The sequence below is a fragment of the Opisthorchis viverrini genome (assembly GCF_000715545.1).
Source record: "Opisthorchis viverrini unplaced genomic scaffold opera_v5_115, whole genome shotgun sequence".
Taxonomy (NCBI): Eukaryota; Metazoa; Platyhelminthes; class Trematoda; order Opisthorchiida; family Opisthorchiidae; genus Opisthorchis; species Opisthorchis viverrini.
The window spans coordinates 458,565-481,613 of NW_008751773.1; the positions used below are offsets into that span (position 1 = coordinate 458,565).

Consider the following 23,049-nt stretch of genomic DNA (forward strand, 5'->3'; position numbering starts at 1 on the left):
CAAAATGACCACCGTTAATATTCGGCGGTCTGAAAGCAGACTTTAGCCAATGAGCTAGAAGGTGATTAGTTGTCAGGATTGCCGTGTATTGTCTTCAATATTTGCGAAACGATCCCTTTCAAGCTTTCAGTCTTTCGGTATGTAGTTGCATTGATTGAACAATGAGCATTGTGCCAAGTCTCAGTTTTCCCACTGCTCTACAATCTGAAGGCCCGCGTGTCATACTTGACGGTGGATGTCTGGTCGCTGGCTCCGCAACCATTAACTCTCTAACTATTCGGAAACATGGCTTTCAAGGGATCTAGTTCATGATCTTAATCAAACATCCCTTAGGGTATAAAACACCTATAGCATAAACTTTTCATATGATTAGTTATTACAAGCTTTAGAACTGATGAGAAATTATGCTCCAATACCTGTCTTCACACATTAACCTGAAGGTAATCCAAGGGATATCCTGTGAACTTTACGCTCCACTCTTTTGCGTCTGGTATCAGTGCCGAAGTGGAAACTTGTGGTACCGTCTGAAGAAGGCTCTCTTTTACAAAACCGATTTCCTCTCTGTTATAGCGTTTCTCAGTGCTCATTATCTTCTTGATCTTACCAAGTCTTCCGAAGATGCACACACAAATTTCATTATACCTAGACTGCCTTACACAGTGTATTATAAATAACACTTCACCGACTCATTCAGACACAATCATACGCATTCCCTTGAGTATCTATTTTAAATCATCTTTGCCCTCGCATCTTCCACAAGGGCAAATAATCTGCGAATAAACCGGACTACAATCACTGGTCTTTAGATAGCGTTTAATATTATAAGGAGCCACAACAGATCAGCTTTATTAACGGACGGAGTTTTAAGGTTTATTCAATAGGAAGGGCGACCTTGATAAAAAATAATGATTCTTCATAGGAAACTTGCATCAGGCCAAGATGAAAATTTCTAGTCCTGCATTTTATTTTCCCGTCAAGTTTTACGCCACTTATCAGATAACTTTACTTTGCGATTGCGTTATCGCATTTACTTATGCATCTCGCATGGTTTGCTGATTTCACAATTCTGCTATACGTAAACCACGAATAAAAGTAGGTTTATGTTATTAGGGGTAAAAAACAACAATACTGTGATTACAACGACTATGGTCTATGTAACCCTGGAACTTCTCATTATTGCATCAAGGACAATCATATATTTCTAGTGGCTTGATTAGATTATTAATACCTGTCTTCACACATTAACCTGAAGGTAATCCAAGGGATATCCTGTGAACTTTACGCTCCACTCTTTTGCGTCTGGTATCAGTGCCGAAGTGGAAACTTGTGGTACCGTCTGAAGAAGGCTCTCTTTTACAAAACCGATTTCCTCTCTGTTATAGCGTTTCTCAGTGCTCATTATCTTCTTGATCTTACCAAGTCTTCCGAAGATGCACACACAAATTTCATTATATCTAGACTGCCTTACACAGTGTATTATAAATAACACTTCACCGACTCATTCAGACACAATCATACGCATTCCCTTGAGTATCTATTTTAAATCATCTTTGCCCTCGCATCTTCCACAAGGGCAAATAATCTGCGAATAAACCGGACTACAATCACTGGTCTTTAGATAGCGTTTAATATTATAAGGAGCCACAACAGATCAGCTTTATTAACGGACGGGGTTTTAATGTTTATTCAATAGGAAGGGCGACCTTGATAAAAAATAGTGATTCTTCATAGGAAACTTGCATCAGGCCAAGATGAAAATTTCTAGTCCTGCATTTTATTTTCCCGTCAAGTTTTACGCCACTTATCAGATAACTTTACTTTGCGATTGCGTTATCGCATTTACTTATGCATCTCGCATGGTTTGCTGATTTCACAATTCTGCTATACGTAAACCACGAATAAAAGTAGGTTTATGTTATTAGGGGTAAAAAACAACAATACTGTGATTACAACGACTATGGTCTATGTAACCCTGGAACTTCTCATTATTGCATCAAGGACAATCATATATTTCTAGTGGCTTGATTATTCCCTATACATTTATATATATATATATACATATATATATATATATATTCCAAATATAGGGATTGAAAATATCTTCATATAAAAACTTCAAAAACAATCGTTAGAACACATATGCCGAATTGATTCTCACCTATTCGTATTGCCTTTTCTGGGTCAGCACATTCATCAACATACACGTGACATACACCAGAACCATGTCCAAGAACTGGAACTCCTGTTCCGGCTTCGTTCACAGCCGTCCTAACAGTCTGGATCATTTGTGAACTTCCCCGGGGAATGATCAAATCCACCAGCGGTTCTGTTGTCCCAGCTCCTAACACACGCTGCACATCTTGTCGACCTTCAAGCAAACCAATTGATGTTTCTGGCAGTCCAGATTCCGTGAGTGCTTGTTTGATGAGCTTATGGAGAACGCGAACACTCCTCAATGCTTCCGATCCAGGCTTGGCTATCAGCCCATTTGCAGTTGCGATGGACAAGGCCGCAATCTGCAGGGGTAAAAATAGATCCGAAATATAGAAAAGTAGAGTTTTCCAATTTTTATAAATAAGCACAACTGCAATATCCCGATCACGCTTTGCATACCTTCCACCCTGCCGATCATATCGGCTGATCAGTGTTCGACTTACAGATTGTCTTACATTGGTGCAAGTTTGAAGCTTCAAGGATACAGAATCCCAATCAGGCATTCAATGGAGGAAACCCGATAGACATAGAAAGGTAACCACGAAGTCAGAGCACATCAGCAATGCAATTGAGGCTAGGTCATAAAATTTATAATCTAAAAACATCACACATCGGAGAGAATTATTTGTCGCGCCTGAGCATGAAGACCATGTTATTCATCAGCTGAGTTGCTGAACATTTTGTTTTCTGGAAACAGCTGAGGGAGTGCTGTACTACATATATTGCTTCTTAAATCTAGTATCAATTTCTGACACCTTTATCAACTCGCTCTAAAAATGCCACCTAATTTTCTAAAAAGAACTGTCGAGAGCTCATAATTGTTGTGGGGAATACTTTGGTCTCTGTTGACGTGCTTTCACATTTTGTTGCTGCACATCGGGCATTTACGACTGTTGTTACAAGGGTAATGGGATCAAATGCAGCCTGGGTTATTCTTGTTAAGTAACTACCTCACTTGGGATATATGAGGATAACAGGTGTTTGGTTTGCATATATTTTCATTCGTCAATTGACAGCGTTGGAAATGTGTAAGCCATTACAAGCACTTCCTGCGTTTACGGTTCACATTTCTCTACCTTTCCAACAACCTGAATGCGATTTTACTGCACCAGACGATCTTCGAAACCTCATGCGGGTGGTAGTTACCCTGAGACGCAATATCGATCTTAAAGGTGGATTGCCATCATAGCATGCCACCTGCGGCTAATCAACCTTCACGGTGAATCACATTGAACCAACAGTACAGCGGTCTACAAAAGACAGTACTCGAAAAGACTGTAGGACGCAAACGAATTATTATTTGAAATATCATAAAACTATAGGAAGTCCTCCACCTGTGTTTCGATTTGACATGAAGTACGGTAAGTTTGTCGAGCATGATAATTCTACTGGAAACATGGATGGAAACATGAGGAAGTCAATTATTTGGATGAAGCGTCACTAGCGTCACTTATGAATGTCCAGTCGAATTGCGATCTACCGCAATGAAGCTATCAAAGCGTTTACATTGAGCCACCAAATGAGGCGTTACTTGCGTTCAATAGATAAGTAAGGAAGAAAGCTTTTAGCCGCGAAGTAATAATATGGATCACCATGGTCGAGTTCTATCTTATCCAGAACGTCGGTAGGTTTCTCGTGGTTTTTTCACCTCACTTACCAGGTATACGTTATCCATCACGGGACTTTCGTCTGTTTTTCCTAAAGAACCCGAGTGCTACTAACATTCTGTCGACGCAGCGTCGCAGTCAACGTCCGAATGTCTGGGAGAACGACATCGATCATAACACCATTAACTTCCGAATGGCTCAAGGAAGCCGAATGCACCCGCTTCTTACGGACGAAAAATGGATGCTTGAAAGCAGCCACAAACTGTTGTTTATCAAAGTCAGGCACCGGCCACGTCACGGCAGAATCCTCTTCAACAAGACCATTCTCACCTTCCACATCTTTGGCTCCAGTTACTTTGGATATTTCAGACGAACAAAAATAACTATCCACGTTGGGCGGAGAAGCACACGCCAGGAGCGAGTGACAGAGGAAAAGAGCAACATAAGGAGGAACCAACTAGGTGACAATCCACACTGGCCTACTATCACAGCTACAATTAGCGAAAAATCTCAACATTTGAGGGAAATTCAGCACTGAATATCTGTCACCCTCTGAAACCTCTAACCGCAGAATAAAACATGAAAAACGAGAACTACTCCAATTAACAAATGAAAGACAAAACCATTCATGTAATTGATTGAGTTGTTTGAAGGGTAGTACGTTTCGTATACTTTTGATGTCAACCACCAGATTATTCCAAACATTTTCAACCACTCTTAACAGGTCCTACTCCGTATTCGTCTAGGGTGAAGTAAACTATGAACCCCAAACATGGGGCTGAATTATTATATCTTTTGTTAGGGACAGTATTGATAGGTATCACGCTGATCCAACGTAAAAGAGAACAGTAACCTGTCACTTTTGTTAGAGGTAACTGACTGAATGTGGAGTCATAATTACAAAGTATAATAGCTTCATTCAGATGGTTACCTCACCTGAGGGAGACAGTCCGGTCTAGATTCGAATATCACCATCAGGACCCCAATAGGTGCAGTAACCTTGTCCAACACAAGGTTTTCTGCGAGTCTCGTCCGTTCCAACAAGCAACCCACATGCCCCTTTTTCTCACGAGTCTGCGTTGCGATTTGTCTGAGTCCAGTACTGAGTGTTTGAAGTTTCCCAGGGCTCAGTTGTAATCTAGCTTTTGAGGCTACTGGAATGCCTATGAAGTGAAGAAGATTCATTTATGTATGAATAACTGATTATCTGTCATTCAACCAATGATGTTTAACTGATAGCAAGATACAGAGACTTGAACTGAGGCACGTGGGACTTGTATTTGAGGTTAGGTATTACCAAATACTTCAAAAAACGGTAACCGTATGAAATCAAGTAAAACATTTTACCGATACCCCCGGTAAAGCTTTGAACGTTTTGAACGATTCTGTGATCATAACTTCATGAAGGGAAAAATCTGTCACAAGCTAAAAGGCCAAAAGAAACAATACACACTCAGGTGACCCGCACCGAAAACGTTCGCATTCCGGATGGCTTCCACTAGACAGCAGCTTTGCTTCCCTCACATATGCCAGTGACAACATGCATTATCGCGCAGCATCTCCTACCAAACAACACCTAAATATCTCGAGGCGTGCAGGTTCGCTGATTATTATGCTGATGATTATAGGTGCTCACAAGGGACCCAAAAATATGGGTCCATGCCTGAGAGCAGTGGGGCCAAAAATTACAGAACTGGAGATCTAGATCGTCGTACAACTGAGGAGTTACAAGCCACTCTGGACCGCACGTTCTTCAGAATAATTAAGCCAACTAAGTGCAAAACAATACGCCATGGACAATAAACCTTTGCAAAATCCCACTTACTACATCGGAGAAAAAAGAGCTTATCAAAGGGCTTAAATCTTATTTCAGGAATGCTAGACATCTAGGGTGTTTAGTCAATCTCGAGGAGATCCTAAGTTTCAACAGCCTCAATGAGCAATGCCAACCTGATCCATAGATAATGCACGAAACCTAACAGAAGACGTTTTATCTACTGTATAAAAAAGACCAATAATCAGTCCCAAAACAACGAAGCTATCCTTATTTTGCCAGATAACGAAGGAAGGACGATATTTATTCCGGAAAAATGGAATAAATCGACAAATCCAATGCCCCGACAAATGAAACAACCACATATATCCATCATCAGAGCAGCCAAAACTCGCAGGCAAAATAAACAAAACATTGATCAAACTCAAGAAACCTCGCAAAATCACATAGTGGGGATAATGGTGAATGAATGACTGAGAGGGTGTCGAAATTTATGGGCATACGAACGATCACAAGGAAAACACAATACTAAGTCAAATTGTTTCACCACCAGGAACACCCTCATAAAACATTTCATGAGAACTATGGAAGCTAGTGGGACATCCCACAAGCGGACCTCAATATTCAGTCAGCAATGCTAGACCATTTCTAAAGACTAAGAAACGTCAAAATTGGAGATCTTGAAATGATGGTCTCGTTACACGTGACCTCATTGTTCAAAGCAACCCGGATTCTAAAATAACCTCCAAAATTATGCAACAGCCACATTGGGATCAGCCAATCACTTTGGAATCACTAGACTGTTTATAAACCATATAAGATCAGGCACAAAAGGAGGAATTTATCCACCCGGCTCTAATTGGCAGTCGCATCTCAGTTGGTAAAAAAAACGTTTGTAATCCAACCGTCGAGCTCGACAAAGTGACGAACAACAACTCACTTTATATTACTTCCCCATCCGTTTTCGATCCTAAATCACTTCGTTTCAGCGACTGTCCAAGCCAGTAGGCTGCCTCCATGTGGGATTGCCTAATGAAAATTGGCTATTCATCTTATTCATATGGTATATCTGCGCTTGGCATCTCTGTGTTAGATACTGTGACCACAATGTTGTTGTGCAGGGAATCTTAGGCCACGCGTTTGGTTTTTTCCACACTTAACCGCATGAATGTGTTGTTTATGTTTACCAGTCCACGCGGTGTTTATATTTATCAGTGTACGCGCTGTTCACGCGACTGCCAAAATAAAGTTTAGGTACGTTGAAGCGTTCAAAACAGCAGCGGAAATCTGGAGCCAGACTCAATGATAGAAAAACCAAACACCCATACAAACAAATACCTGATCACTTTGCATGTAAGAGGATCACAGCACGCCATTAACGGTTTGGTTTCAACCAGTTTGCCACACATGAGGTACAACGCTATTCATATTGAGCAATTCACAACTGTCTGATAAACGTCGTCAAATATGCCAATCAGAAAAGTTCTGACCACAGCAGAAAAAGTCGGGCATGAATACAGTCAGCAAAACCTCACTTTCAGGGCCCGTTCATGGAGACATTAGCACCCGTGTAGACAGCTGGAGAGCTGACATTGCAATATGTGTTGATTTTAAACTGCAACGTGCGGAATTTAATCACGTACTTTTCACTTCTGCTGAGTTAACGCAGCGCTATACACAAAGCATCTATACGGTTACGCCTGATGAGTCTATACTGAATTTGCGACATCAACCCAGTCTTCCAGACAAAGAAACTTGGATGTGAAAACTTACCAGTTTGTTCAGCTGCACGAATATCGTTCGTGTTTTCCGATAAAATTTCCGCCTGATTTGACATAATTAGCTCCGACAGAGTGTCAATAGCTTTCGAACGAAGTTCACTTGGGGCGGCATGCAGATCTACGCTTGCTAGACGAGCTGAAATAGAAAACTGCATCGGTCAACTAGATATAATTGGAACACCCTTGGTGTTCTCATCTTGTTTACGTTATACCTTAGCTATAAAATTCATTAACCTAGTCAACATGTTAAGTTATTGCTTGGGTTAATGAACTTTAAAGGTCTCTTACTTTTTTCTGCATGGTTTGACAAAACTTCTCACTATCCTGATTTTCTTATCACTAGCGTTTGTAAAATCACTATAGCTGAACAAAAGTAACGGGGTCACGATAACGAGTTCAGTTTACCATTAACTACTAAAAGTTTGCTTTCCCACGCCGCGTATTCGTTTCCTGCCAGGCCTATAAATATTTCATCAATTCCTGCTTCAATGGTCTCTGAATTAGCTGAACCATCTGTTTAATTGGGATAATAGTGAATAAAACATGGGTAGAGTTCCAAAGCAGTTTTCAATCGGTCATTTTAGTATCACGCTAAATTTGACATTGCATACGTAATAATACATATTGAGATCATGGCTCAAGATAAATTTTTCCTGTCGGCTAAAACAAATAGGCATGGACGACTGGAGGGAGGCATTTATCAGTTAAAACTAGCCTTTAGCGATAAATGTATCTACTCGTGAAATTAAAAAAAAACAATTATATGTGATCACAATTTTTATTTTTCAATTTTTACCTGCGGCTGATAATCTTTACTAAGTTTAGATGATTCCACAGGGACAAGGAACATTTGAGCTTCCGAGGAATTGAGTAGCGTATAATAATTTTCTTAAACTTACTCTGCCAGAAAATTATAACCTTTAAAAAATTTACTTGGATATAGCCTATTAATATGCACCACCTCAGAATTACCAAAAAGGGATTCTTATTAAGTTTTTTATCCGAATGAGGTACGCAGTGAAGTGTTGGCCGAAAACTAACAATTGCTTAATTTCTTAACCATGCAGGCTAACAATCAATTCATTTTCTAAATTTCAAAAATGCTTCTCCGGAGTGTCGTTCTTGCTGTCATTCACGAAGTCTTTCATTTCAATTTCCAGTTCAGTGATAGTAATGTGGTAAGGGTGGGCTAATACTCATCTCAAGAAAGTACTATCCAAGCATGATGAAACAGGCACATTGAGACGTCCGTCGTTTACCAAAAACTCGGCGCCATCAGTCGCCGATCCACAGTCCTAACCACAAGTCACTCAGTTGACTTCCGCCAGCTGTATCACAATAGTCAGGAAATGACGCATTCTGAATTCTAGTATCCCATAGCATTGTGGTTATAAGTTGAAACACCGGCTTTCAATTGCAATAAACGACTGCCGACTATGTTAACAATAGAAGATCCATTCCGTTTTTGGACGTATTTGTATGTATTCGTTGTCTAGTTCTCCAAATGCCCTGTGAATTAGGCGATGGTAGAAATTAAAATAAATGGTGACGGATTCGAACGGAGCGTAATGCAAAAAAGGTCAGTGAAGACTGTTCGTGATCCCACGAGGCCACTCTTCTTGGGGTTCGTGGGGTTGTCGCACTTTCACAGATTCTGTCGAAGCAATTAGACGCAATTCATTATTTCCGCTCCAATATTTTTGTTGAAAGGAGACTTCATTGACTTTTGTTTACTCTAACACTTACAACATTTGCATCAAACTCTCCTAGTCACTCGACTGATTGGTCAAGTTTTCCATAAACGAAAATAATTAGTTCAACGTGAACGTGGGGCGGGTTACGCGGCATACATATGTACCAAAAAAACTGAACTCATCTCTACCACCACATTGGCGCAAGTAACCCTATATTTTTCCTTCAACTAATAGGAATTTTCACGGATTCTGTCATAAATAACAGTGGTCATTTATTTTTGTTTTAAGCTCAAGAATTTGCTTTAGCTGTTAGATTTTCCTGAATAATTTGCTATATGATGAAGTTAATTCTTCACTGATAACTTACACTATTCCCCAGTATGTTTCATATTCCGTGATTCAACCTGATTTGTTATCTATATCTATGAGCAAGGCACTCGAGTTTACATGTTCATCAAATGTGAAATGGAATTTTTTGCGGTTGAAATAGGATTACCGGATTAAACTTTACGTTCACCGTTAGAATTAGTGAACTCATGCTGGCATGGGGATTGCATGCTGTAGCGCGCAACAAAAGTCAGTTGATCATACGTGAAGCCTCAGTTCCTGAAATTAGTGCGCATAATCTCTAAAGAGCAAGGGAGCCCTGATTGTGTTATTCAGTAGTCCAAGATGAATAGAAGAAATCTTTTTGAGTTAATAAACCTAACTGTAGTCACTACAGATGTTGATTTGTGTGCAGTGAACTACGTAGTGCTTATATTACAGTGGAAATACCACAACTTTGCAATAAGATAGATATACACATAGACTGGCGGCGATGTGTCTGTACAGACTGGTTATTGTGCGCTCATCTGAGTTTGAGGAGTGTCAACTAGTAAACCAGAAGCATCTTCTAGAGAAGTCACCTAGATGATGCAACTGGTCTTTCTCGCCGTAGTAGTATAAACCCTTATTTTGATAGTCACTTGGTCTTGCTGCTTACCCGAGCCATGCAAGGCAGAAGCATATTGATATGCTTGTAGCATACTCGTGTACAAAGTGGTCTATCCTACTAAGCACCCATAAGCAGTTCATAGCTTTGTTTTGTACGGAAGTGAACCTGATGTAAACAGAGGGCTTAATCACTCCTGAACATAGTTCACTTTGCACAAACTTTTGTCTGTTTTGAGAATGGATGGATGGTTTACTTGATAAACACGAAATGAGTATGACTCACATAAGAATATCGATTCGGGTTCAGAGAGAGCGTGTCTACCACTTTCTCCCAATGGAGTCTTATTCTCCATTACCAAAACAGGTATACTGAAAGCCGAGTTCAGTCTCTTTAAATATTGACAAGCTGCGGACTCGATCCAACTGGTCCCGTCTGAGGAAGATTCGTAGTAGTAAGTATCGACCAAAACAACTTGCTGTAGAACAGCCAGTTAAATAGTTCAAGATAATGTTTCGTTTTAGAAATCCGTTGTTCTTTTTATACCTCAAACTGCTGTCTATTCGCTTCTAGGAAATGAATAATGAATGGTACACAAGTGAAGTTCAGTAGCAGGTCACGAATCTGAGCAAGCACTGTGCAATATTTCCCGTGGTTTACTAACATTCTTGATGTGACTTACCACTATTTTATCTAAACTATATTTCTAGGCATATCATCATGTAAATAAGATTTGTTACGCCATGAAAGTAAACAAAAATCAGCAGATTGGTGTGCTAACTTGTTGAGCTGTCACGGCTACTTAAAAAGCACAAGGCTGACGTACGTTCCGTAGGCAAGTGATAAAATACCGTCTACAGTCAAAATGGAATAAAATCAACCGAAATATTTTTCATCTTTGTGTTCTTACGTCCTCGAATTGTGAGGAAAACCGACTCACATTTACATTAAAAGCAAAACTTTCTTGAATGGACTTGAGGTCATTAATTCACGCAGGGGTGTGGTACACCGGGTTTTGCATGTAATAAAATTTTATGGAACACATTTAGGATTGCGGTGTCGTCCTCCATTAAGCAGTCTTCAGGAAGTAAGGCTCCTCCCGCCTCTAGGATAAGTTAGGTGATTCAGAAGGAAGTAAATCTTAGTGGATACCATCAAGGATGGCTAAAAATAGACCTCTTGGGTAGATCATCAATCTTGGAGAACAAAGTATCAGCTTCGAGTGTATGCAGGCATGGACGGCTTTTTGTGATGTTCCAACCGTGGGATACTATGTTGGCCAAATAAGTAAACCATAAATACACTCCATTCATTGAAGCTGACATGGAATCTTACCATAACTTATTCTGGAAAACTTCCAGGAAGTTACTTTTCTCACCTGAGAATTTCACCGGATTCGTCTACCCGCGGAACAAGCCTAAACAAGAATCTTGTAGGAACCATGCATTTGTAAGACACAGATCATTCACCATTCTAATCTTAACAGACGACTTCAACTCCAACCAACAGTTCCGCTTTCATGTTCACGTGTTCTCGGATAAACAGACCACAGGTATGTGCCTGTTCAACAGCCACAATCACCCTGTGATGAGAATTTGTGCGCAAGATCCCGCTTGTTAGGTTTTCACGAATGATTGTTTCCAGCTAAGTGAGAGCCAAAAAATGGTTTTCAATGTGCGCGGCTATTTATTTCATCTCATTTTAACCAGTTAAGGAAAAGGAAGCTTGTTTTTTAACACTCCACGGAGTAATGCCTTCATTCATTTTGTGTCAGATTAATAGAAGCAGTCATGTCAGACACACGAAAAATTGATCCACAATACGCAAGATGATTTGTAGCCAACTGACCATCACGAGCCACTTGTTCTGCATTGGAATTAACTCCCTGGGTTTTCAAACTGCTGTCCTCGGATTGCCGCATTGTGAAGAATGTACCAACCGGGGCACCACGTATCACATCCGTAATGCAGTTCGGTCTGTTCCCGTGACAGATAACCACAGATGTTCCCTGTTTTAATATCAAAAGTAAGAAATTGATTTTGAGTTTGACACTACGCGCAGAACAGGACATCTGAAAACCAGGTGCACTGGGCCCAAAATCAACCGGAAATGATCTTATAGCGTGACGTTTTTTCAGAACTTGCACCTCCGTTGTACTATGTTAGTTAGTGGTTTTTTTTTGTTTTGTATATCTTGATAGATGTCGAGTAAAATACTGACCAATGGTGTTTGTTCGAGCTAATTTAAATGGGCAAACGAGAGTTTTGGCTGTTGACAGGCAGGATACAAGTCTTCGGAATACGAAGCTTTAGCAAACTTTCGATGAATAAAGGAACCATCCCAGCTCTACGCAAACATGGTCGTATGCATCTCTCAAAATAGTGAATTGTTAAATAACAGTGGTAAACAGAATTAACATGCGAGTAATACCTAACGACTCAGTTGTCGCGACATTTGAGATATCGAAGTATCAAATCATGACCAGAGCCTATACCGCAAGCAAGCAGAACATACGTTTGACGTCATCGCTAGAAAGCTACACCTACCTCATGTGTCCCCAGAGGACAAACTGATGATAGATTGTTGCAAAAATTTACCCATTGTATGGCTTATAATAATTATGATACTCACGACAAATGCCATAAGTCTGTTGCATCCAGGAAAGGACAGAATGTGAAATATGCTGTGGACACAGATTTCTGGCAAAAAACCAAAAACGTACAGACATATGGAAACATTTGCCTTTAGCGTGTCTTAGGGGACACACAGATGTCAGTAGGTTCGATCACTCAACTAGGGGACCATGTGCCATGGCTGTGCATTTTGAAGAAGGTGTAGCTTTTGACCCCCAAATCCTTTTTAAAAGCAATCGGGTAATTTTTAATAATGCTGCATTTTGTGTCCTTTATGTTGACCTACATGAGTGCACTTTGCCATCAAAATTGTCGAACAGTTTCAAAACTATCCTAATATTCAGCATGGTGCGGGTCCGAAAGTGATATTTCTAGCTATGCCACCTGTGGAAATTTTCTTGCCAGCCAACCTCAACTTTTATTCTACGCCATTTTATGGACACAAATTAAATTATTGTTGGACATTTCAGTAACAAATGAACAGTTGACATCAACTTATTGTTTGGAAAACACCCAAACTTGGTTTCAAAATACACAGTCGTCAAACCTATCACTAGTCCGCAACCATGGATGGGATTCGAAATATCACACTGGGATGCCGTATCAGATGAGTGGTAAGTGGAACGGAATAGAAAAGTAATTCGATGCAAAAATATCAGTCACTCGTACTGTTGAACACAGCTCGGTATATAATTGGTTAGTTGTTGGTGTTTGCAGGATTTGTAGGAGGCCTAATCACATGCCTCTTGTTCAGACGATTGTCTTCTTTCCCTGGCGCAATCATTCTGGTAAGCCCATACCAAACGGTGGGAGCACTGAACTCGAGTTTCGCTCTTATTAGAGTTGATCCTTTGCCATGCCGAGGTTTAAACTCCGCACATCTGACATCTGAATTCCACAAATCCCGCAACCACCAACAACTAATTTAAAAAGCTGTCCAGGTGTTTCCAAGCCTCTCTAAGGCTGCTTTACTGGAAAGTCTTGACTTACGAACCACTCGATCTACCCAACCAAGATATGTTACTAGGTCGTCGTTCGAGACGTCGGGCTTTCCGTTCGTGTCATCATTTATCGCCCAAATCAGCGAAGTCGTCATCTGAACATTCAGTCAACAGCCGATTTGAGTTGTGTAGCAGCAATTCCTGTCTAGGTGTAAGGTGACCGCACTACTAAGCAGCGATTCGTGGCAAAAGGGTTCGGTCCTCAACAAGTATCTGGGTCTGGAATCCCCATAATTTTCACGTGATGTGTATTATTAATGATTCCCAATATGGACAAAATGGTTGTGCAATCTTCTTAGCTTCTGATATCGCTTACAGGGTAAACTCTCTGTCGAACCATGATGCATGTTGTCCGTCAGCCATCCCTTAGAAAAGATAGTTGAGTGGATCAGTACAACAAGAAAGCCTCAGCGTAAAGTTTCTGTGACCACAGGTGTTTCTGTTGTTGCCCGTACGTTGTGGAACATAAATATTACCGCAGCTCCAAATACCATGTAATGAACCGTTTAAGTGGATCCGTACGGGCTGTTGATCAACCAGTCTACGAGGATTCCGCTAGAAACGTTTGTCTATGCCTTGTATCAAAGATCGCTTTGGGCGAACTAAATTAAAGGCTACTTCATTTGAGGACGATTTTGGCGAAGGCACCCTTTCACGTACGAATGTGTAAATATTTATGGGAACTACTGGAAAGAAGTGATTTTTTTCGTATGTGCCCAAATTCACCAATGAGAAATGGACAACATATTAAGTGTAAAGGAAGCTTACACAGAGAGTCAGGGTATAGTTACTCGGCTGACCAGCACAGCTACTATTAGGAACAAGAACTGTCTCAGTTCACCATGTTCACGTGCACAAAACAACTCTGCTTCGGAACGGAACGGAGTTCAGTAACTTCGTCTCTGAGCAAGCATGATCAGCCATCTACTCTTACGTCAGCAGCTTGAATGGGGTCTGGGGTCTCAAGAAACAATCAAAATGCCTTAAGTCAAACACTAGCCTGCACATTGCAAAGTAGTTATCAGTATGAGCTGCATTAATTTCAAACCCGGGAAAAACATTTTGGTTGTGGGGGCGAATTGTTGGTCCGAAGGCAACTGGGTGGACTGTTGAAAACTCTGCCCAATCCTTGCAATTAGTACAGGGAGCATACAGCAGAGTTCTGCAGTTAAAGGGATCGTGCGGTTCGCAATAGTGAATGACAATAACCACCAGATAAATGCATAACGATTACTCTCTTAATTCATGCTCAATTCTTCAACGACACAAACAGGTTTGTTAGCATTCTACCAACTATACTGAATGGATACGGGCCATATTCTCAACTCATTCACATTCAAATAAACCCTGGGTTTTACGTGAATGTGGTTCGACGTGAATAGTGATCCTGGCCCTGGCAGTTGAACACTGAACCTTGTTCATACCATTTATTTTATAACCGAAGGCAACAGTCCCTGTCACTAAACCGACTTGAACTCAACGAGTCCCATCCGGACTACTCAGTAGGAGCAAGGTGATGCGATTTATATGAAATGCACTACAAAATAAGAGAACGAACGTCTTGCCCTCAAAATCATGTGCAATTTAAAAAGTCCGTGAAAACTTTGGCTAAAATGTTGGCAGAAGCCACCGGTAGTCCTGGTTGATTGCTAGTTGCTATGTTTCTGGTTAAGTTCACGTGAATGCATTTGTATCCTTTAATCAGGGACATCTGCGTGAACAGTTTGTGAGAAAATAATCACTAGCATACAGAATACTGAAGAGAAAAGTATCACCAATCGGTTCAAACTTTGGCCACACATGACCTTCAAAGCAAATTATTCTGATGTTCGCTCGCAAAAGCTGGCAAACCGAAGCAAACCGCTAAGGCTGCATAACATCTCAAACATTGGGTGATTTATGAATTTCTAAAAGCACTCACCTGACGCACGGCCCACACAGCCGACGCGACTTTGCTTTGCATGCCCCCTGTTCCCACCTTTGAGCAGCTGCCAAATTTCACATTGCCTCCATTCATGCAGTCCACGGTGTCTCCGTTACGGTTTATTGCATATTCTGAGAGGAACCGTGCGCCTTGACTGTCTGGTGGGGCAGTGTAAACTCCGTCTACGTCAGAAACCAGAAACAGCAAATCGGACCCCACTAGGCAAGCCAAACGTGCAGCTAAGCTGTCATTGTCCCGCAAGAGTGGAGCTTTCGAAGGATTCTAATAATAATAAAACAAAGAAATCGGCCCATCTGTTATCTTATGGAGAGATAATTAACTCCGATCTAGTTTCGTAAATGTCGCCACTTTAATGAACCCAGCACCCACCTGCAATTGATTTGACACTCAGATAATGAGGAAATGAATCTTGCTACCGGATATGGATGCCGGTAGCTGAAAGGGCGTAGATTTTGCTTCAATGAGACAGTCTGTTAGCTGCCAGGTGGACTGTAGTATGAGTAAATTTTAAGTTTCACTAAAGGGAGCAGACATACTGAGGCACATATGAACTGAGGTAAGATTAAACATATTTTAACGAAGTTCTGTCCAATAAGATGTAACCCCACAAATTTACCGGAAGCAGCCGAACAAATGAGCATTTGAGTATCACAGTAATGAAATCAATCGAGTAAGCTAACAATAATTGCCTGTATCAGGAGTACTTTGGATTATCAGTAAGGATAATGCAACTACAGCCTTGAGAAAACTGTATTCTTGAATTCAAAACAAGGTGACCAGAAAATTTTGTCATATTGTACTGCGGAGACCACACACAGGCCGCGACGGATTTTGCTTAAAAAACTCAGTCTGTAGCCTCTGATAATTTGGTGCTTCAGTGGATCTCGTAAGGGCGTGATACTACCAGTACACCCATCAGGCCGACATGTTGAACCGCATCTGTGCACTTTCACCTTCAGTGAATTACCACTGTAATCACAGGACTGAAATGAAAGTGACCTTTACGCAAATAAATCAGGGGGCTCTAGCAGCAAAACAACAGGTTTCACAGGACATGACTTAGAAATCTCCAATCTAAATGTAACCAAACAGAATACGAAGTTGAATTCAAACAGTGTGATGTCCAACATAAATGTCAACATAACTGAAGGTAACTTCATCATACAGATACGTATATCAGCTCCCGTAATAGGGACGCACTACTTCAGCGCTGCCGTGCGCTATATAGAACCACACCGGTAACCTTGTCTTGATACATGATGATTAAATGCTTATAGCACGTTTCAGCAAAGAGATCAACCATGCACACATGGATCATCACATGAAGTGGAAATACTCGTTTTCATGTACTTGTCATTTCAGTATTCATTGGCGAGCGCAGCGTTAGCCAAAGAAGCAACAATAAAACTATAGTATGCGCTTTCCAAGATTATTTGCTTACTGCGTGCATGAGGGACTAACATGTTCGTTAAAAAAACGTTTCAAGTGCTGCATAAATTGATGGAGATTTGAAGTGACTGTTGGTGGGCCAAATAGCAAATTCAAGCCATAAGTACTGTAAGTGAAATATCTTGCTAGTGTTCCGTTACCCGGCGACAACATAAAGGTGTTCAGGTCATTTCCAAATTATATGAGGCTTGCAAATGACTGGCTAACCGCTTGTAGAACAACACACGATTTAACCGTACGCATACAAAAAGCGTTAAGTTGTTTACTCAAAGACGTCCATGACGGCTGATTGAGGCCACTGCATCTCCGCCATCAATATGTACAGCACGTCGTTAACTATGACGCCGTTTACAAAAATGTAACCTGGTGAACTTGGAAAACAGGTGTTCCTACAGATAGCTCCAGGGAATGTGCTTGTGTTTGATGGGAAAATCTGGCCTCAAAAAGGCGATAAGATGTGTTGTAACAAATATATTCAGACAGAAGACAGCGTATTGCCTGGATCTATGGCAATTATTAGATGATATCATGGAAAACATATCAAGGAACCAGATTTGCAGCATAAACGCTTGAAAGCGTGTACATTCGGCAACTGTATCTCTTTTACGGATACTCTAGGCGGTTACTTCAGGTATCAGCACACTTAATTGGCCTAATTGCTTAATAGATGTATGCCGACCTAAGACAACTTATAAACCACTGAATGCCATGAGCTTCAACCGACCTATTAACTTGTAAAACACGCTAAAAGTCCATATAATTTATGGCTGAAGACTCTGCGCTGAAGCCTTTCAATCTGCTGAATACCGGATGATGCAATGGGGACAGATATCTGCCAAATCAAGCCAACCTAATATTTTTTGACGTTAATTCTGCAGAATACGTTGCTGTTTGTCTATACATGCGCCAAACACGTTCTGCATTGTTAGTGTTCACAGAGTGGATTTTCACTAACATCTACTAGCTAAACTCACCGGTAGCGAACTGTTGGCTTCTTCAACCCAGGCTACTGAATCGTTGGCGTTTATAATGGGAACAACGCCCTGATCCATCAAATCTGTGAGAGCCTTGGTCCAATATTCTCGACGCCGCACATCGTCGAAGTCTACGGGTGTCAAAAGCATCTACAAAGTAAATATCGCGCATCATGAATTGAACGATGTGACCTCAGAGAAGATGAGGACGTCATAGCTATAAAATCAATCGAGCTAAAAGTTTGAGGGACGTAAAATCGAATGCAGTGTCCTTATTTTGTACAGTGGTCCATATGCCATTACCATCAGAGTGTGGCATATGAACAAGCTGTGCTTTCGGCCGCTTTTTAGTGCAACTCTTTTTTTGAGTACACCAGAGCTTGCGACAGAGATGTATCTTTTCATATTTCCCGGTAGAATAAATGTGCACATTCACCACTGCTGCGTGCTGAAGGCCACTTAAGAAACGTTTATTCCCCCAAAGTTCCCCACCTTTCGTCCGATTTTTCCGGTGTTAACTTAGTTGTAAGAGCACCAGATGCTGATGTCTCTAAGCTTAAGACGCGGTCGTTGTTCGGATGTATCGAAGCGATTTTCATACTGATACAGGGAACCCTTTCTACCTAGGTGTTTACAAAAGATAGGATGTACAATAAGTTCTTCACGATAACCGCAGTTCCCTTTGGCTCATATCAGGGGTACTACGCTGTATGTTTGCGGATGAAATCATACACGTGACCATATTTTCCTTTACGCCGTCTGATAAGGACTCTGCATAACAGAGCTTTGGTGATGATCCAGTAAAACGGGTTTGTGTTTCGTCCACCCATATGTTCCTGCTTTCTGTCATCGTAGACGGAAGTGATTTGCGGAAGTACAGTAGACCACGTTACAGAGTGTTCAAAGTCTGTTTAGAACTTCAAACCAACGATATGCACCAATTGGATAGCATAGGAATTGCCAAAACCAAAGCGAAAGCCGAACTTTTTTCATAACTGGAGCATACAAGTGTCTGGTGTATTGCCTAACCCACAGAATCACAACAATTTCATAGATTTTACTTCTTTTGTATGATTGCCGATAGGCTGTACTCGAAACGTGCGCATATCCCTGGCATGCTGTTTTCAAAAGAAGTTGCTTAGCCTCCTAGCCATGTATTCTCCACTTAGGGGTCAAGGGTATCACACGTACTTAGGTTTGTAATCACTTGATGTTGTCCGTCAAAACACTGACATCTACGTTGATCAAACAACCAAGACTTTGCACAGTTGGTAGTCGCACAAACAGAAAATATTTTTCTAGGTTAATCAGTGCGCCTAGTAATCTATGGTCTAGTTAATATGTTTACCACCGAATATCTTGATCGCCTCCAAAAATATGTGAGTAGCAGTCACTTCATGTTCCAATGTTGATGTTTCTTCTTGCTCACTGATCCATACACCACGTTCGTTTACCGTAATAAATACACTGGGGTGAAAAACTCACACTAATCAGCCATGCTTCATGGAGCCAATCCGTTAGCAGTTTACCAGTATCGAAATATTAGGTTCATCGAACCATAATATGACTAGAATTATGCGAATCATCGCATGCACAAGCCTTAATTACTCATACACATCGAACTTTCTTAAGGATAGTGTAGCTGGACTTCAGTTAGTGCTCTATAGTGTTCTATCAAATGACTGCTCCGTTTTAAGTGAAAATTGCTTCGTCAAAATATAGCCGTGTTTACAAAAGTTATTAGCAGAGTGTTTTAGGCAACTGGATGTTTTTATGGGACCTACGACAAAGGGGCATTGATAAACCTCATTAACGTTGAAGAACTTCAGTGAAATAATATTTTTGTTGCCAAATGTGGCTGTAATGGTTGCATTATTTCCAACGTGTTATTGTTATTGATAAAACCCTGAAGAAACAAAACCGAGTGGTGGAACATGTAGAGATAGGTTAAACATAGCACATAACCGTGTTCATGTTAATCTTTGCACAGGATAACATGTATACCACTCACCCGTCCTCCCAAGGTTCTCAGCGGTATATGCAACCATACTAAGCGTTCGCCTTCGGGTACTGGTGCAACTTTTATGATGTACTATTCACTGATAGGGAATTTTTATTTCATAGCTCTGTGTGACAAAACTTTTGAAAAAGGATTGTTTGATATCTCATCTAAACTCCGTTGCGTTGGTGGCAGACTAGCGGTGCGCGTAAAGAATATCTTGGTCGAAAATTTTCGCACCATGTTTACTGACCTTTATGACTTAGCCGACTGTTTACTTTAGACATTGGTGGTTGCACTGGTCAACAGCTGCGCGATAAACCAAAGCAGTCATATGAAGCTTGTTTTTTTTTAATTATACAGTCGTAAGTTAGGTTGACGCCCAGAAGAATGCTTGTGTATCTAGTCTGGATGTAATTTCTGAGATCAAGAAAAATGAAACAAAATGGCTCGACAAAAGTTTCTGTTGTCATTAGGTAACTGTCGGTGTCCTTCGGCATGTTTAATAGTAATTCCGGAAAAATTTACTGATAACAAATGCTAGTCTGTTTCAAAAATTATAGCTTGTGAAGAAAACAAATATAAAGTTTATATTTACCCAACATTTGCTAGTTCATCAACGTAGATTTCGAACTATTTCAAAGAGCCAGAATTTACCTAGCAAAGTAAGCGAAGCTACGCTCAAAGACTGCAGTTATTGTACAGCCAGTTCGTACTTAGTTGGGCTTTTCTCAATGTTCTTCAGAGAATTGGAACATACAGTTTTCTGGTATGAAGACTGACACAAAGTGCAACTAGGACAGTCTGACCATCAGGCTAGTAAGATTGACCTTAGACAAGGTCACTGAATATCTTACTGCTGGAGTAGGATCTTTAGAGCCGCCATCCAACAAGTGTACGCGGTCCCATTATTTGAGACAAAAGAACACTCACCACAGCTGATCGTAAGCCACAATGCTCAAATAATTGACTGTAAACAGAAACCAGTTCAGTCATGCCAACAGCAGCCCGAGCACCTCGGCTGCTAGTCCCAGAGTTCGTATCCAGTCGACGCACCCCAATCGCGACTGCACCACTGGTGACAAGCGTACATTGACGGCCCTGAAAAACAGATAGTCAGCTTGATTTCTAAGAATGACATTTGTCGGAATTTCTTCAAACAAACATTTACATATCGGAAACAGACCCACTCGAAAGCAAGCATCCACTTAATGACAATGCATGTAGAAACTTATTTCTGGCGACATTTTCCTAGCTATTTTAATTACTGTCAGCTTATATGGTGAAAAAACGGACCTAGTTTAGACATTCGCTTTGAACGTCTACGGCGGTGCATGAAAAATTCTTTGATTATAAGGTTAACATAAGACGTGTAATGTCATTGTCGATAATTTTATTGCTCTCGAATGTTTCATTTCATCGCATATTGTAGCATAAAGCAGCGTAAATTAAATTTTTTATTTTAAATTTTAGAAATTTAAATTTAAAATTTAGAAATTTTTAATGAAAACACTCTTATGTCTCAGCTGCGTAAAAACCCATTTATAGATGGGTAACCAAATTGTTTGCTTCTAAGCGGCAACGGTTAACCTGTTTATCCGACGACTTTCTATCATGTTTTTGACAGCTTCTGACACGGGAGCTTTGCAATCGGTGCACGTGAATAAAATCTTCATTCCGTCCGTACCATCACGAATACGATGATTTTTGTTATAACTTGACAATAACTTGAATCCGGTAGTCAAGTTTTCATTTATACGGATTTTATGCGTAAACACGAGGTATGATAGGACCGGATGTGACCCAACGTTTCACCTTATGTTATGCATGAATCAAAGAATGAACTTCTTCAAATTTGTTAGTGGTTTTCATATCATGGCCACTGCATAAGTCGTGTTTGTACTGTAACACGTGATGTCAGTGCGCGGGTAATCAGTCTTCGAAAGTCATGTGCCTACTTCCGCCTCTGATCCTTTCAGGCGCGCATCTGATTTTAGCTCAGTAGGCGCGTTTACAGAGTTACTGTGAGATCTGTCCTACTAAAGAGGTTAGAAACTTATCTACTTTAATCTGAGGTCGCTAAACTTCTTTAATCATCTGACCAGAAGATAGCATATCTGGATTTAGCTGGCCGAAGTAAAATAAGCAGCGAATTCTTGCCTCGGTGGGTGCTTGGTAACAAATCAGGACTTTAAAGCAATAATTTATACTGTAGTTTGAGGAGTGTAAAAAGCAGCCCTGAATGTTAGCTGCCGAAAAATCACTCTACCGGTCTCAAGAAGTCAGTGACCAAATGTTCTCCGCGTACAGCATTGCGGTGCTCAATAATGGTGATCGTCACGCCTTCCTGAGTTGGGCACTCATGATCCTGCTTAAAACTGACATGAAAGCCACCGGAGAGTACTTGCTGGGGTGACATGTGTGCCGCAATTTTTCAGTTGGGCTTTATGTGACATACACTGCTGGAGATCGGTGCTAGTAGCTGCGTTAATTCTGTTGACGGTAATCTTTTTCAATAGGTTGTTCATGCGTCTAATTTAATTGCTGTTTAAAATTATAGGCACATTATTGTTATCGTTTTTTCTAGGAAAAATCAACTTATTCCTACCAGACGTATATTGTTTTTCGATAACCACCCTTGTTCAGCTCGTCTTTTCCAATAGTTGTGTGCCGGTTAATCGACAACATAAATTGCTGACGTGTTGTTTTTCATGATCATGGCTCTATGAGCCATTGTCTTTTGTTCAACTATCCAACTCCTACAAATTAAGTTTACACATTTTTACTCCATAGGATAATTTAATAAGCACAATGACAATGACGTGAACAATACAAATTTAGTTTCTAAAGCATTAGATTCCTTTTCCTAGCATGAGTGCAGCTCATAAATTTGAAAATCATTCAAAACATTTTACGGTGATATTCCCAAAAGACAGTAAAGCTGAAATGATTTTACAGGGGGTTGTCATTACTGTAAGATTATATATTTGTAACGTACTACTCATAAGGTTGCTGAAAATCCATCGACAGCCCACGACCGGTTT

At 40.6% G+C, this 23,049-nt stretch overlaps 1 protein-coding gene across 1 annotated transcript in view; it reads right to left on the reverse strand.

The window, feature by feature from the left end:
* Positions 1-2,102: 2,102 nt before the first annotated feature.
* T265_05909 (hypothetical protein) overlaps positions 2,103-23,049 on the reverse strand; it is a gene marked incomplete at both ends in the record, with an annotated part of 21,904 nt that continues 957 nt past the window's right edge. Inside the window, 7 exons of the mRNA XM_009171044.1 lie at positions 2,103-2,516; positions 4,758-4,984; positions 7,369-7,512; positions 11,853-12,012; positions 15,560-15,844; positions 18,007-18,156; positions 20,939-21,106. Coding sequence (XP_009169308.1) covers positions 2,103-2,516; positions 4,758-4,984; positions 7,369-7,512; positions 11,853-12,012; positions 15,560-15,844; positions 18,007-18,156; positions 20,939-21,106 — 1,548 coding nt within the window. The remainder of the gene's footprint in view (positions 2,517-4,757; positions 4,985-7,368; positions 7,513-11,852; positions 12,013-15,559; positions 15,845-18,006; positions 18,157-20,938; positions 21,107-23,049) is intronic.